The sequence below is a fragment of the Equus caballus genome, chromosome 16 (genome assembly GCF_041296265.1).
Source record: "Equus caballus isolate H_3958 breed thoroughbred chromosome 16, TB-T2T, whole genome shotgun sequence".
Taxonomy (NCBI): Eukaryota; Metazoa; Chordata; class Mammalia; order Perissodactyla; family Equidae; genus Equus; species Equus caballus.
Window position 1 is genome coordinate 51,174,736 of NC_091699.1, and position 17,352 is coordinate 51,192,087.

At 36.1% G+C, this 17,352-nt stretch overlaps 1 protein-coding gene across 8 annotated transcripts in view; it reads left to right on the forward strand.

The window, feature by feature from the left end:
- The window catches only part of SETD2 (SET domain containing 2, histone lysine methyltransferase), a 125,077-nt gene that overhangs the window by 67,806 nt on the left and 39,919 nt on the right, over window positions 1-17,352 (forward strand). For 5 of the 8 annotated variants that reach the window (XM_023620547.2, XM_023620544.2, XM_023620545.2 and 2 more), the window contains 2 exons: window positions 143-262; window positions 1,522-2,184. In XM_023620547.2, the coding sequence (XP_023476315.2) occupies window positions 143-262; window positions 1,522-2,184 (783 nt within the window). Of the gene's footprint in view, window positions 1-142; window positions 263-1,521; window positions 2,185-4,861; window positions 5,145-17,352 lie in introns of all 8 variants that reach the window. The other 3 variants (XR_011426923.1, XR_011426925.1, XR_011426924.1) reach the window with 3 other exon arrangements.

The window sequence follows — 17,352 nt, forward strand, 5'->3', positions numbered from 1 at the left end:
CTAGTCAAAATAGAGTTTATATGTTTTTTGTGAATGTAAAACTCTTTAGTCTTCTCTGTGAGCCGTCTTTAATGCTCTGTCTGATATTGCCCCTCACCCTGCCCCCAATACCATGCATCCTGCTTCTCTTCTCCCATGGAAGAATACACACTCACAGTCTTGCCTGAAGTCCTTTCTGGAACGTCATGGGCTGTCTTTGTTGTGGATCTGGATGGCAGAGCTAGGTGATGGTCGGGAAAGTAACCAGAAGCTTCAGGAAGAGGTCAGTTCACATTCAACTTGCTTGTTTCTTAAAACCACTATGTTGATTGCTTAGATTGAGGGTATGTGATAATATCAGTGATAATGAATTTAGCACTATATTTACCACTGGTATTAATAATTTTATCATTCCAATATCATTTCTATAGCTATAACCTTTACGTATTCCTTGCTAGTAGTGAGTTTACTCTGTGGTTTTCTCTATAGTATTTTTTTAAGGTTGGCACTACTACGTATTTGCCACTGCAAGAGCCAGATATAATAATAATAATAATGTCATAGTTAAGTGAAGGATCTAGTTTGTTGCTAAAAGTGTAGTTTTAAAAAGATAGGAAACTATGTCAAACTTAAATTCTGGGATTCTAAAAAATTAATGAAGAGCTGAATTCTGGATGACAAGAGTAAGAATATTTTGAGGAGTAAATAAGTGTTTTTAAAGATTGACGTAAATGTTCATTGGCAGCATTGTTAGTGAAGTTGTGATGTTTATACCTTCCCATGGAATGAACAGTATTTTATAACTTAGTTTAAGTGTAGTTTTTTAAAATCATGATTTCTAATATAATTTCAAAGGCATTTAGTACTACTCTTTTAAAAACAAATGCATGGGAGTGGGCAAATAAATGATTGTCTTGCCTTCGTCCCTCTCCCAGGAGATTTGGCAATGAGTAGAAGCTAGGGAAGCCGTGGGGTTACTGTAGAACTACAGTGGGGAGTACTTTGGAAGAAATTCTTGGATTTCAGAGTGGGAGAGTGGTTATTTCTTAATGAAAAGAGTCTCTCTTTGCTAGACAGCTGTTTATCAAAGGCTAAAGAGGTAAATAATATCTGCATTTTTTATGTGTATATAAGATATCATTTAAATATATGTTGTTGCATAGTTCCCAAGCCTGTATCATAGTCACTTGGGAAACTTTTTAGAAAAAGAAACCCAGGACGAGGCCCAGTAGTGTATATGTTTTAAAAAATTACCCAGGTTTGAGAAGTACTGGTGGAGAATATTAATCCATTTGATGTTATGAGCAGTCAGCTCCTCCACATTTTATTCTTGCTAATCAGTCTTTTTAAAACAGTTTTACTTCCTTTCTAGAGGAAAATATTATGACATTTAAATCCTTCTGTAGTTACAGACTTAGGTCTTAATTTAATAAGACAGTAAAAAACCCCACTGCTCCTGCAGAAATGATCTAAGTCCCATCCGGAGGTTTGAAAGTCAACTTGTACAAAGTGATGTGATTTTCTTTTATTATGTTTAATCAGATTATAAAGACTTTGGAACACTTACCCATTCCTACTAAAAATATGTTGGAGGAAAGCAAAGTACTTCCAATTATTCAGCGGTGGTCTCAGACCAAGACTGCTGTTCCTCAGTTGAGTGAAGGAGACGGGTATTCTAGTGAGAATACATCGCGTGCTCAAACACCACTCAACACACCTGATCCTTCTACCAAACTGACCACAGAAGCTGACACAGACACCCCCAAGAAGCTCATGTTTCGCAGACTTAAAATTATAAGTGAAAATAGCATGGACAGTGCAATCTCGGATGCTACCAGTGAATTGGAAGGCAAGGATGGCAAAGAGGACCTTGATCAGTTAGAAAACGTTCCTGTAGAAGAAGAGGAAGAGTTACAATCACAACAGCTGCTTACACAACAGCTGCCTGAGTCTAAAGTTGATAGTGAAATCGCCATGGAGGCCAGTAAGCTACCCATGTCTGAAACAGAAGCTGACACTGAAATAGAGCCTAAAGAGAACAATGGCACGAAACTAGAAGAGCCTATTGCTGAGGAAACACCATCCCAAGATGAAGAGGAGGGTGTATCTGATGTGGAGAGTGAGAGGAGCCAGGAACAGCCAGATAAAACAGTAGATATAAGTGATTTGGCCACCAAGCTCCTGGACAGTTGGAAAGACCTAAAGGTAAGAACATATTTTTGTTCATTTTAACCTGAATTACTCAGATTTAGAGTTCTACAAACCTTAAGTCAAATTACCTACTTTTCTCGCTATACATATTTTTGAAAAATGGAATACTTTCTCTCTTACTGTCAGTTAATTATAAATGTTGCAAACATCTTTTATACCTTGGCAAGAGATATACTAGCCAAACTAATATATGAATGTCCCCTTTCTCCTCATTTAGAAAAGCATATTCAGTCATTCAAGTGCTTTTTACATTAAAAACAAAAACCCTTTGAGTAACAAAGGTATGATTCTGTGTCTGAAAATTCTGTGTAAGGTTCTATATAAGAAAAAAAGAATGTTTAAATTAAATTGGATTAACCAGAAATTAATTAAAAATAAAAACTAATTGGAAAACCAGGGTAATTTAACTTCTCATCAAAAATGATTGAATACAAATTTCTATTTCAGTAAAATAACTTTATATGGAGCTAGTTGTTATTCAGTTACATTATTGTTTCTGAAATAGGCTTGCCTTTAAAATGCCTATTTCTTTGGACAAAAGATGCTATTTAGAGGAAAAATAGAGAGGTCTGGAACCGTTACACCTAATACGTATATAATCTCTTGTTAAAGAATGTAGCAAGTTGTGCAGGGTTTGCTTTGCTGAAAACCCAATCTGGGTCTTGGATAAACACAGAAGTGAACAGGATAAACCTAGGAGAGATGTGGTACATTTTTATTGTAAGGGATCTGGATCTGAGATCCAGGTCTTGAGGACTCTGGGAACAGGTTACTACTTAGCTTCTATTTTTCTGTTCCTCCTTTCTTCTGCCAGAGGTGAAGCAACCAGATAATCCAGCAATACAGATTTATTTGCAGCAAGATGGACACCTGAATCCTCCCTGTCCCCAGTTATGACTACAAAGCTTACCCATTAGATCCTGTGATTTGATTTGACCTGTATGGAACTGGCCTTACACTGAGCAAAATGAGTAGTTGGTCGTTTGTGTACTGGGCTTAGTTTTGGCATTCGTAATTTACCGTGTTGAGACCCTTCTTTAAGTATGGTGTGGTTTCAGCTCTCGTTACCCATTCAAGCTCTTACTCATACTACTCTTTCATCACTTACAGTTCAGCATAAACTCATCCTTATTAAGCCTTATGAAATCTGATCTTTTTATAAATATAAAAGGAAGAATTCATAGTAAATCTGCTTATGATACAACATGTGAACTGCAGGAACTGGAATTGCAATTAATTGAATGAGATGCTGGAAAGTCACTTGTGTGGACCTTTATTTAAGGTCTGCTTTGTGTGGGCACAGGAGTCCCTGGAAGAAGTCTCTCTTGTGTTTGGAGACTGCTAGTAGAGCCTGTACTATCTCTGGCTCAGTAAGGAAGGTGGAAATGGAGACAAGTACACAGGTGGACATAGGAAAGGCCTTACAGACATAGTTTTATAGAGAGAGAGTGGGGTTGTAGACCTAGTAGTTCACTTTTGCTTGAGAAGTCTCTGGTTGACATAATTTTAAAAAAATAAGACATAATCATCATCATTTCTTAAAAACCTTTGTCTTCTTGAAATCTGGAAAAAGTAAATATTTTTGTTTCTCTATATGGTAGTTTTTTATTGTAATTGTAATCATATGAATTACTCTCTGGGATATCCTTAACCCAATTAGATATAACTGGTAATTTAAACTCACACTCTAGACATACATTTTTGAGTCCTACAGAATTATTTTTTCCCCTGCTTGTTGTCCTCCCCACTCCCATCTGAAGAATCAAAGCAGTTGCACAGTACTATGTAGCCTGATGATCCTCTTGACTTGAGGTTTAAAGTTTTATTTATACTTAAAGTATATCCTTCTTAACCTTCATATTTTGGATTTATCCTGATTCTTAGCATCAAGGAAGCCACTAAATAAAATCCTCCTGCTTCAAACTTTAGTTTGCTCTGGAATCATTACCCATCTAGAATTGCATTACTGAGAAATGTTTTTACTTGACTGAGCTGTGATGTTTTGTTACACATTGGTGCTAGGGTTCTTAATTCCTCTATCATTCTAATTAACATTTACCAAGGTTCTAATTTCAAAACTCTGATTATGGTTGTCCTTAAAAAAACAAAAACAAACGAAAAAACTTTACCTAACATCTAACCAGAACTCTGAAATCAGGAACCCATAATTTGAACATATTTTAGAGAAACACGTTGACCTGATGTGATTACTGTATATCCATGCTATCCCGGCATTGAAAGAGTTAACTACTTCTGTCTGACTTCCACCTGTGTATTCAAGTAGACACTGGCAGAAAAGAAAATGTCTTATTCAACCAACCTTTATTAAGCACCTGTGACCAAGCACTGTGTTAGTTGCTGATGTTAATTCCAAGATTGTACTAAAAAGCATTGATCTAAGATTGTGGTTATGTTAGCCACAATCTGACCTGGCCACTGTAACATTGCTGGACATGTGTTCCACTTGGCCTTTCTACGTACTGAATGGAGTGAAGAACTGAACGAGGTTGCTTCAGATTCCTTAATCTTGATTTTGCTGTGAAGGCAGACTATAGGGATCATCAATAAATGAAAGAGGGTGGGAGGGAAGGGAATGAAGCTTCGTGAATTACTCTTTGTCCTCCCAGATCTGATGATGATCCCCCTTGTAACTTGAACCATTTCCATCTAGCTTCTCAGGGCAGCAAGGAGCTTGTTAACATCACCAGCTGACCATGTGTCTCCTTTTCTCAACTCCATTTTCAACTTCGTGCTGAAGAAAAACAAGAACCTAGCGTGCATTCTGTGAAGAAACAGGAAGATGGTTGGGAAGTTGGATGATGCATGAAAAATATAATAGGTGAAAAGAGGACAGAGGTGGTTAACTCACTGGCGCCGGCGTTATTTTGGTGCGTCCATTGCCGACAATGGATGTCGTACTGGGAAAATCCCGACTCCTGGCGAGAAAGGATTAAGTGAGCTACTTTTTCTATACCTCTATACACAGGACCACTGCCTTGGCTCCACAAGGCTTACACATTTTGACTCCTAAAGTAGAATCAACAAGAAATATCACCTAGCACATTTCTATACATGGGCATGTATTCATTTTCATATGCAAATTTACTGGGTTACATTTTCAGCAGGGACATGTGCATATAGTTCTGTTTGTAAAAGGAATTGTTGTACATTACCCTTCATGCTGAAAATATACCCTAGACTTCACAGGGCAAAACAGCTTGTTATAAGTAGTGATTAATTATAACTTGACTGAAAAAATCTTCATTCACTTGGATCATGAGAAGAAGAGGTAAGGTTCCCGTGAATTTGGCAGTTTCAATTGCAGTTAAACACCCAAGAAACTGTGATGGCTAGTGATTCCAGAGCTTCTCTTATAAACACTTGTTTCAGGATGTGCATCTCTCCTTATAATGAAGTCTGGATAGTTAGAGTCATACCTGGATTAGGTGATTTAGGGACAACATTGCATACATGTGATAAATTGAACTCTTAATGAACATTCTTATTCTTATCTTTTTCGTCTTTATCTCAAGACATTATCCTTAATTCAACAGACATATTATTTTCCTAGAAAGTTAAGCATTAAACTTTCTACAGAGTTCAAATAAAACCTGGAGTTCCCCTACTGAAAAGTTTTGAGTTACTGCCTGGAATTTCAGTCTGTAACTAATATTGTATGTGAAATCTGCTATGCAACATTTCAAAATGAAATTATGTGCTCTGTATTTCTATAATGAATTTCAGAATCCTTAGTAGAGATGATTTTGTATCCATAATGATCAATATTACTTATCCTTTTCTTTAAAATTCAGAATTGCCCCCAAAGAATGCTATTTTAGGTATTGCTACATTGAAATTTTTAAATAAATATCTCACTAGGTAAAAGGCAAACAGGATCTAAAACTTAGTAGTAGTCCATTTTGTATTATCAGATAAATACTTTCATCTAAATCACGGGTTGCCCAAATCTGCCCTGCTGCGTATTTTTGTAATTAAAGTTTTTTTGGAACTATACAGCCATACTTGTTCATTTATATAAAGTCTATGGCTGCTTTTGCACTGCACTGGTAGAGTTGAGTAGTTGCTTCAGAGACTGGCTGGCCAGCAAAGCCTAGAATATTTGCTATCTTGTCCTTTACAGAAAAAGTTTGCCAACATCTGATCTAAACGATAAAGTAAGAATCTGGCTGCTCTAAACATTCTGGTTTGAATGAAGTCATTTTGACGCTTTATTCTTTTGGGTGAGCTCTTAATTCTATTTCCCTAAAGATATAATGTCCATGTTTCTATAGCCCATGAGGTTAGTTTTTAAAAAAAAAAGTCTTGATTCTGTTTAGCAAAAATTACTTCAAGTGATTTGGATGTAAGACTATCTGAGAAGTGGGAGAGTACATACATTATTGAATTACTGGGCTAAAAGAGACCCTTAAGAAATGTTGTTGTTCCCTCAGGGCCATGGTCAAGTTAGTCAGAGACTTAAACTTTTTGAGTATAGATAAATACTTATAATCTAGTCTTATTTATCACCATAATGAAAATATATAAACTTTCCTTAATATTCTTAACTTAATTCTGATGTAATTTCAGACTTATAGGAAAACTGCACGAATACTGTTCTGTATGTATTCTGCATGTAACACACATTCTAGTGACAATTGTAGAAAAAAATCAGCTAAAAATTCCTCTAAACCCTTCATCCAGATTCCCCAATGTTAACTTTTTACCAAATTTGCCTTACCATTTTCTCTTAATTTTTTTAACTTTTAAAGAGTAAGTTACAGATATGACACACCCTGGATTTATAGTGTTTATTTAATAACAACAAGGTTATTCTCCTGTATGTCTAAATCAACAAATTACAGTGACACAGTACTATTATCTCATCAACAGACCTGATTCAAATTTTGCCAGTTGTGCACATAATGTCCTCTATGGCAAAAAAAAAAAAAAAAGAAAAAATTTTAAATCTGATCCAGAAGCAAATCTGAGATCAAGTGTTACATTGAGTTATATCTCTTTTGTATCCCGTAATCTGGAATAGTTCTTCAGTCTTCGTCTTTTATAAACCTCACATTTTTTAGTATTTTTTAATTTTTTAGAATATTCTTCAATTTGGGCTTGTCTAAAGGATTCAGGTTATACATTTTTGTCAGGAAGACTACAGTAGGGTTTTTCACATGATGTTGATTTGTCCCATTACAGACGTTGTCAAAATTGATCACTTAGTTAAGGTGGTGTCTGCCAGGTTTCTCCAATGTAAAGTTACTATTTTTCCCTTTCTAATTAAAAAGTATCACAGAGGAGCGCCTTTGGAAATATGTAAATATTCTATTTTTCATCGAATTTATCTATTAGTTTCAACAGCCAGTCAATTTGCCTGAATTGCATATAACTATGATGGTTGCCAAATGGCGATTTTTCTAATTCATCATTCCTTTTATTTATGTGCCTTTTGGTTGGCATTCTTTTGTAAGCAACAGCCTTCCCTTCTCTCCCGTTTAGTTCTTTATTCATTGATTTTTATCAGTTTAGACTCACAGATTCTCATTTTATTCAATGAATTATGATCCATTAATTCCATTATTTACTTGATCCTTAAATTGTCCCTTATTTGGCCAGTGGGAGACCCTTTAACTTCCCTTCTGTCTGATTTTCATGTTATTTTTTAACCTGGTATAAGATGCTGTTCCAGGCTCATCGTGTACTTTCCTTTACCCAGCCCTGGAATCAGCCATTTCTCCAAGGAGCTCTGGTTTCTTCTGGTGGGAAATGATATTTTGAAACCAAGATCAGGGCTTTAGATGAGGTCATTGCTTGTAGGAGCTGTCAGCAGACTGTAATAAATATTTATATGTATTTTTATGTATGTGTATGAGTGAATATGTATACACGTAATGTACTTGACCTCTCTATCATTTCTCTTCTCTTCTGTTAGTCTGAGACCACACACTCTTCTGAACATGTGAGTTTCCTTCTGTAACTCTCACTGATTGTTCCTATTCTGCCTATCCCTTAAAAGGTGGTATTTCTTGGGGCACCTGAGACTTCTTTTGTCCTACACCTCTTGTTTGTACTTCTTGCTCCCGTTCTTTTCCTCCTTCGTATTATTCTTTATTATGCTATAGTGTTATCTTTTTAAAAACACTGATGTGATCAATAGGAATTTCTGGTAGCATCACAGAGACTCCCATCACTCAAAGAACAAAAACTTAGTGTGTGGAGTGAGAGGTACTTCTATGTTTATCTAACCTTCTTACCCAACAATTTCTCTTACATGCTCAGTGCATGAGTCACATGCTGTTCATACATATTCACCTTTCCATGTCCTCATACATGCTTTTCTCTTTGCTTGGGATATTTTTTCTTTTTTTTTTTCAAATCTTCCTTTATTTAGAGTTACAGTTGCGGTTCATTCTTTGTGTTGCTTTGTCCTTTTTAGTATTTCTATACAGTGACAGTATTCTCAACAGACGACTAAAATTACTTGCTTGGATGCTTGTTTCATCTCCCTGGACCATGTGATCTTCAAGGGCAGGGACCATTTCTTAATCTTCGTAGTAAGAGTTACTTTTGTTATGGTATTTTTATAGTAATGGTTATAATAATAAGTTACCTCTTAATAATAGTGAATGACTACTATGTGCCCCCTACAGTCTGTGCTACATTCAGTAGCCAGAGTGATCTTTTGGAACTACAGATCTGTTCATGTCAGTGTCCTTGTAAAACTTGTAAATGGTTTCTTATTAAACTGTTAAAATTAAATCCATTTTTCTTAATAAGGCTTGCATGCCATGGCGTAGTCTGGTCTCATCTATTTATGTAGTCTCACCTCAAGCCGTTGTGGCCCACCAGTGAATGGCCCACCATACATTCATTCATTCCTGAAAACACTTTCTTTTGTTTAGATGTCTCTTCTCATTTAAGTTTCATCCTTTCCCCAGGAAAGCCATTCCTATCTCTCCAAGAGAAAGTATTCTGCCCTTTTTATATGCTCTCATAATATCCTTTCCAACCATAGCAGATAATATTTCATAGTTGTACATTGTGTGAAGGCAGAGACTGCTTCTGTCTTGGTCACTCGAGTCTCCAGGGTACTGTGAGAGCCTAGAGTGTAGTTTGGCACTTCATAAAGAATTGAATGAAGAAGTAAAGAAGATATGTCTTTTCCCATAGTACCATACTGCTTCTTGAATCCGTAGTGTGTATGTTTTATTTGATGGGTAGTCAGAAAATATTTTAATGAGTGTCATGTAATCTTTACAACCCTTTGAAGTAAATGTTGGTATTTTTATCAGCTGTAAAATGGAAACAAACAGGCCCTTGAGGTTGTGACTTAGCTTTTAAGTGACAGAGCTGAAAATTGACTCAGGTCTTCTGATTTAAATCCTATATTCTTTCTATTCCTTTTTCTGGTCCAACAAATAGTGATTTCTATATCCTAGCTAGGCAATTTATGCAATTATGTACCTTTGGTGAATACTTTTCATATTTCTCTTGATCTGCTTCTGATTTAGAAACTGTAGTAAGTCCAAATTCATTCTGAAATCATAGAAACTATCATTTTAGTATTTTAAGTATTTTTTTTTTCCATAATACTGCAGAGATTTTCAACCTGTGATCCATGATTGAACTTCAGGGGATTTTCAGAACCCCTGAAATCATATGCAAAACTGTGGGGTTTTCTGGGGCGAGGGTCCATAAATATGATCAGCATCTCAAACAGGGATGTGTATATATCTGAGTTGGGAGAAGAATGGACTATATCCAAAAAGTGTTTTCTGGATGATTTTGATAGCAGTAGGGCTCCTACCCTTAACTACAGTGTTGGATTGACTAGTGCAACATTTAACTTCAATGAAATCACTTGGAGGGCTGTGGCGATTTTTAAGTTTTAATTAGAAAAATTATAGAGAAGATAGTTAAATTTGAAAAATGTAAGGAAAAATCTTAGATTTAGAATTAATTTGCCTTGAAAAAAAATCTGAAATTGGAGAAACATTTAATTATCATGACCTTGATTATTCTTCAGTGTTTACTTACCAGCATGAAAGGAATTTTATTTTTCTATATACATATTTACTACTGGGCTAGAGAGGCCTTGAAAACAGGGACTTATGTCAGCTGTTCACCTTGTGCTTCAGTATTTATTATAAGCCCAGAAAATCTTAGATGTCTGTTGAATAAAACCGAGCATTGCTAAGGTAGATTCTTTGAATTAAAGTCAAGGTGAGTGGGGCTAGAGAAGAAGGTAGTTGGGGAGACAAGTTTAAACTGAATGGCTGTGAACTAGGAGGGCTTTTTAAGGTATGGCACTTGCTGAGGAGCAGCATTTAGAAATTGCCTTGGGAGTCTCCAGGTTCCTTAGGCCTTTGCCTGAGACCTCACAACCCCCAGGTGGTGGTCTTTACCGTGAGTATAGTCACAGTACACAAAAGTCTTTTGGTACTGTATTTAAGGCCTCTTCTGAGGCATGTTATCTTTTTTTTTCTTCTTTTAATTTTAATTTTTAGAACAGGTTATTCCTGCACATGATACAAAATTCACAAGGCATACAATGAAATGTTTTGCTCCTACCCCTGCCCCATGTCTTGTTCCCTGGAGGCAACCAATACAACCAGTTTCCTAGGTAGCCTTCCAGAGATAATTTGAGCATTTTATATGTATATATTTTGTCTTTTATATAAAGCTTGGAGCACTGTTTAGGTCCTTGCTTTTTTTTTAATATATTGTAAAGATTGTTTTATACCACTTCATAAAGAATGTATTTTTTAGTGCTGCATAGTATTGTATAGATATACCATGATTAGTCTTCTGTTAATCATATTAATCAGTCCCATATTTGGGCCATTTAAGCTGATTCCTTTCTTTAGCTTGGCAGCAAGTAACCTTCACTGAAGTCATTCCAAACACGTTCACATATGTAGGAATATACATGTTGGATAAATTAGTAAACATAGTATACGTGAGTCATAGTTTGTGTTATTTGTAATTTTGATAGTTATTGACAAATTGGTCTTCATAGTTGTTGTACCAATGTAACTCTTATCGGCAATGTATTTGTATAAGAGTGCCTGTTTCACTGCATCCTGGCCGACACCAGTATTGTCTAATTTTATCTTGGTCAGACTGATAGGCAAAAATGGCATGTTACTGTAGTTTTAATTTGCATTTATTTTATGCATGAAGTATTGAATATCTTTAACATTTGTATTTCCTATTTTAAGAACTGACCATATCCTTTTCTCATTTTTCTGAGTGGCTGAAAACTGAAACTGGATCTTACTACCTTTCGTTTTTTGAGAGTCCAGCTGTCTGAAAAAAGAATAAATAAAGTTATTCTGCTCCCCTTTTCCCCTCACTCTCCTTTCCTCTGCCCCTCTCATGTGTATGATTTTATGAAACCTCCAGATATGTATATTATCTTCTAAGTTTTTTTTCCAGTCAAATTTCAGGGCCTCTGTGACCCAGTGGAGATCCTCCTGCTCCCACAATTTGTAATACAATTTATGAGATAAAACAACAGACTCTTAAATGCTTTATAGGGACATTATGATAGGAGTTAAAGGAAGCTAAATGCTGGGTATAGAACCATTACCACTAAAAGTGTTGAACAGAATTTATGCTGAGGGGAAAGGAGCTGGGTATGTATCAGTATTTGCCCAGTGATTTTTTTTTTTTTAATTAGACCTTGGGGTGGTGTAGGGTCATAGACGTTGAGGTTATATGTTGTATGTTCATTTTTAAATTTTGTTGTTAATTGAGAAAATGGATCTTTTTAATCTTTATGCTAGTATATAGAATTGTGAATCAGGTTTCATGACAGGGTCTTATATTACCCAAAGATATCCTTTTATTTCTCTAGATCAAGAGTTAGCAATTTTTTCTATAAAAGGCCAGATAGTAAATATTAACATACCAAAATTTAAAAGGTGACTTCCTTCTTCCCCTCCTCTTTCTTTTTTTTGAAGTATAGGGAGTGCATACTGTTTTCCTACACTTCATGACAAAGCCATAGACTTACCATATGCAGCATTCCACCCTTTTGTTTTGAAGATCGGCCCTGAGCTAATGTCTGTTGCCAGTCTTCCTCTTTTTTTCTTCCCAAAGCCCCAGTACATAGTTTGTATATCCTGGTTGTAAGTCTTTCTAGTTCTTCTGTGTGGGATACTGCCACAGCATTGCTTGATGAGCGGTGTGTCGGTCTCTGCCCAGGATCTGAACCCATGAACTTCGGGCCACCGAAGCAGAGCTTGTGAACTTAACCACTATGCCACTGGGCCAGCCCCTGCCTCTTGCTCTTCTTTCTTTTTTCTCCCTTCTTTTTTCTTTTTTTCCCTTCATTCAAAAATGTAAAAAATCATTCTTAGCTGGGATTGAGGGGGTGCTCACATAACCAGGCTGCAGGCCAGATTTGGGATGCAGTTTGCTGATCCCTGCACTGTATGGAATTGTGAATTAGGTTCCATAAAAGTCTGCTATTACCCAAAGATATGTGTTTTAGTATTCTTAGCCTAGATGACTAACAGAACTCATTTAATTGTGTATTTTCCAAGATGATTTGTCTATAAACCCATATGGTTTCAATGGGAACCAAATGAGCTTAAATTTTTTCATCATTTTGTTTCTCTAAGTTCTTGTGTCTTTTTCTAAATTTTCAGTGTTCAGTAAATTCAGTTAAATATTTGGTATGTTTGCTTCTAACCCTGAAACTTCACAAATGCCTGAAAATCCTGGGAAGCTGGTGGGATTTTTGGACATCTTTTTCAAATACATTTAGTTACCTTGGGAAATATTATCTCCCGCATGTAACTAAATACATAAATATACATTCATATATACATACACACACATAAATATATGTTATTCGTAGTGTCTTAATCTTCACAGTTTCAAAATTGCTTGGAGAAACAAAAGTTATTACAAAACATTAGTTGATGAACTGAACACTTAGAAAATTAATTCTCTGGCTGTTATTAAAAAGACAAGAGGTAACAAGTGTTAGAGAGGATGTGTAGAAAAGGGAACCCTCATACACTGCTGGTGGGAGTGCAAACTGGTACAGGCATTATGGAGATTTCTCAAAAAATTGAAAATAGAGGGGCTCTCCCGGTGGCATGGTGGTTAAGTTTGCATGCTCTGCTTTAGTGGCCTGGGGTTCACAGGTTTGGATCCTGGGCGTGGACCTAGCACTGCTCATCAAGCCATGCTGTGACAGCATCTTACATAAAATAGAGGAAGACTGGCACAGATGTTAGCTCAATAACAATCTTCCTCAAGCACAAAAAACGGAAAATTAAAAATAGAAATACCATGTGATGCACCTATTCCGCTTCTGGGTATTTATCCAATGTTTTTATTCTTTGGAATGAAAACACTAATTCAAAAAGATATATGTACCCCTATGTTCATTGCAACCTTGTTTGCAATAGCCAAGACTTGGAAGCAACCCAAGTGCCCATCAACAGATGATTGCATAACAAAGATGTGGTGTGTGTATATAAATAATAGAATACTACTCAGCCATTAACAAAGACGAAATCATGCCATTTGTGACAACATGGATGGACCTTGAGGGTGTTACGCTAAGCGAAATAAGTCAAAGACAAATGCCATATGATCGCACTCGTGGAAGACAAACACATAGATAAGGAGAGCAGATTGATGGTTACCAGAGGGGAAGGAGGTGGGAAAAGGATCAAAGGGGTAAAGGGGCACATATGTATGGTGATGGATGGAAACTAGACTTTTGTGGTGAACGTAATGCAGGCTATACAGAAGCTGAAATATAATGATGTACACCTGAAATTTATACAATGTTATAAACCAATGTGACCTCAATAATATAATTTAGAAAAAATAATTCTCACTCAAACATCCCTTCTCGCTTCACATTAGAAGCTATCCTTGTTTAATGGGTTATTGTCTTTCTCAGCCACAGTCTCACTGTTATAAAAATAGGGCAATGTAGTACAAATACAATGCAGATCTATTCTATTACAAAGTAAGGGGCTGGCCCAGTGGCGCGGTGGTTAAGTTCGCATGTTCTGCTTCGGCGGGCCGAAGTTCACCAGTTTGGATCCCGGGTGCGGACATGGCACTGCTTGGCAATCCATGCTGTGGCAGGTGTCCTACATATAAAGTAGAGGAAGATGGGCGTGGATGTTAGCTCAGGGCCAGACTTCCTCAGCAAAAAGAGGAGGATTGGCAGCAGATGTTATCTCAGGGCTAATCTTCCTCAAAATAAAAATGCATTGATTTCATAAAGTCAGTAAAAATGATATTGAAGAAGTTGGAAAGGAAATATACAAAGATAGTAGTGTAGTAGAAACATTTCCAGAATGAGTAAAGAATGTTATCAATTATTTGGAAAACATATATCAAAAAACATCAATAGTTCATCTTTTTTGGGGAAGAGTTAGTGAAGCTTTCTCTCACATATTGATTTTGGGATTACAAGTAAATTTTAGTGAATTGGTGAATTTGCAGATACAGAATCTGTGAATAATACGGGTAAGTGGAATCATGCAGTATGTGGCTTTTTGTGTCTGGTTTCTTAGTGTAATGTTTTCAGAGTTCATCCATGTTGTGGCATGTATCAATACTTCTGTTTTTTAGCTGACTAGTGTTGCATTGTATGGATATACACCATTTTGTTATCCATTCATCAGTTGATGGACATTTGTATTGTTTCCACTTTTTTGACTGTTAGGAATAATGTTACCGTGAATATTCATGTGCCAGTTCTTGTGTGAACATCTGTTTTCATTTCTCTTGGATGTATACCTAGGGGTAGAATTTTGGGGTCATAGTAACTCTATGTTTAACTTGTTGAGGAACTACCAAACTCTTAGCTGTGCCATTTTACATTCCCACCAGCAATATATGAGGTTTGCAATTTCCCTACATCCTCACCAACACTTATCATTTTGTTTTTTTGATAATAACCATTCTGGTGAGTGTGAAGTGATATCTCATTGTGATATCCATTTTTTAACTGGGTTGTTTGTCTTTATATTGTTGAGTTGTAAGAGTTCTTTATATATTTGGATATCAGATATATGATTTGTAGATTTTTTTTGTGTTCTGTGGATATCTTTTCACTTTCTTAATGATGTACTTTGAAGCACAGAAGTTTTTAATTTTGATGAAGTCCATCTTATCTAGTTTTTCTTTTGTTGTGTATGTTTTTAGTGCCATATCTAAGAATCCATCACAAAATCCAAGGTCATCAATATTTACCTCTGTGTTTTCTACTAAGATTTTTAAGTTGTAGCCTTTACATTTAGGTCTTCGATCTGTTTGAGTTAATTTTTGTATATGGTGTGAGGTAAGAGTCAAACTTTACTCTTTTGTGTGTGGATATCCAGTTGTCCCAGCACCATTTGTTGAAGAGTATTTTTCCCCCAGTTGAATAGTCTTGGCACCCTTGTGGAAGATCATTTGGCCATAGATGTATGGGTTTATTTCTGAACTCTCCCATCTATTCCACTAATATATATTTCTATCTTTTCAGTACCACACTGTTTTTGTAGCTTTGTATAGTAAGTTTTGAAATTGAGAATTGTGAGTCCTTCAATTTGTGTGTGTGTGTGTTTTCAAGATTGTTTTGGCTCTTCAAGGTCCCTTGCAATTCCATGTGAATTTTAGGATCAGCTTTTCCATTTCTGCAAAGAAGGCAGTTGGAATTTTGATAGAGATTACACTGAATCTGTAGATTATTTTGGGTAGTATTGTCATCCTAACAACATTGTCTTCCAATTCATAACTGTAAATCTTTTCATTTATTTAGGTCTTCTGTAATTTCTTGCAACCAACGTTTAGTAATTTTCAGTGTGCAAGCCTTGCGCTTCCTTGGTTAAGAAATTTATTCCTAATTATTTATTTATTTATTTATTTACTTTTAAAGATTTTATTTTTTTCCTTTTTCTCCCCAAAACCCCCTGGTACATAGTTGTATATTCTTAATTGTGGGTCCCTCCAGCTGTGGCATGTGGGATGCTGCCCCAGCATGGCCCGACAAGCGGTGCCATGTCCACGGCCAGGGCTTGAACTGGCAAAACCCTGGGCCGCCATAGCAGAGCGCGCGAACTCAAGCATTCAGCCACGGGGCCGGCCCCATCCTAATTATTTTTTACTGCTAGTGTGTAATTATTTTCTTGATTTCATTTTTGGCTTGTTCATTGCTGGTTTATAGAAATACAGTTGATTTTTGTATGTTGATCTAGTATCGTGCAGTTTGGGTAAGGTCATTTATTATCTTTAATAGTTTGTGTGTGTGTGTATTCTTTAGGATTTTCTTCATACAAGATCATTTCATCTGTGGATAGAGATAGTTTTACTTCTTTCTTTCCAATTTGAATGCCTTTTTTTTTTTCTTGCCTGAGTACCCTGGCTAGAACTTCCAGTACAATGTTGAATAGAAGTAGTAAGAATAGGCATCTTTGTCTTGTTCTGAGTTTAGGGGGAAAGCTTTCAGTCTTTTCCCATTAAGTACGATGATAGTTGTAGGTTTTTCATAGATGCCCTTAATCAGATTGAGGAAGTTCCCTTCTAGTTCTAGTTCCTTGAGTCTTTTTATCATTCAAGTATGTTGTTTTGTCAAATACTTTTTCTGTATCAATTGGGATGATTATTTACACATGTGCTTTTAGTATATATAACTAGAACTATGTTATCTCATTGTTTTTTTTTAAATTCGGCACTATGTTTTTAAGGTCCATCCATGTTGCTTTGTATTCTTCTAGTCCTTTGCTTCTAACTGCTGTTTTGTTCCCTGTTGTGCATCTACAATATTTTATCTGTCCTTTGCGTAGTGAATACCCAGATTGCCTTCAACTCTCTTCCACCACAGACGTTGTGGTGATGAACATTTTCTACATATCCCTATATGAACCAATATGAGATTTTTTGTTTTGGCATATAAATCCAGGTGCAGACTTGCCAGGTCCGAGTCTTTTTGTTTCCCGTTTGGTGCTCTTAGTCTTTTTAGTCAGAAGTATTTGATGTTTCTTTAATTCTGGAAAACTCATCATCATTATTTCTTAAAATAGTTGCTTCTTTCCTAGAACTCATTATATCTGAAGTTGACACTTGAACTCTATATCTTGTAGCTTTGCTTTCATATTTTCTATCTCTTTGTTCCCTTCTGCTGTTTTTTTGTCT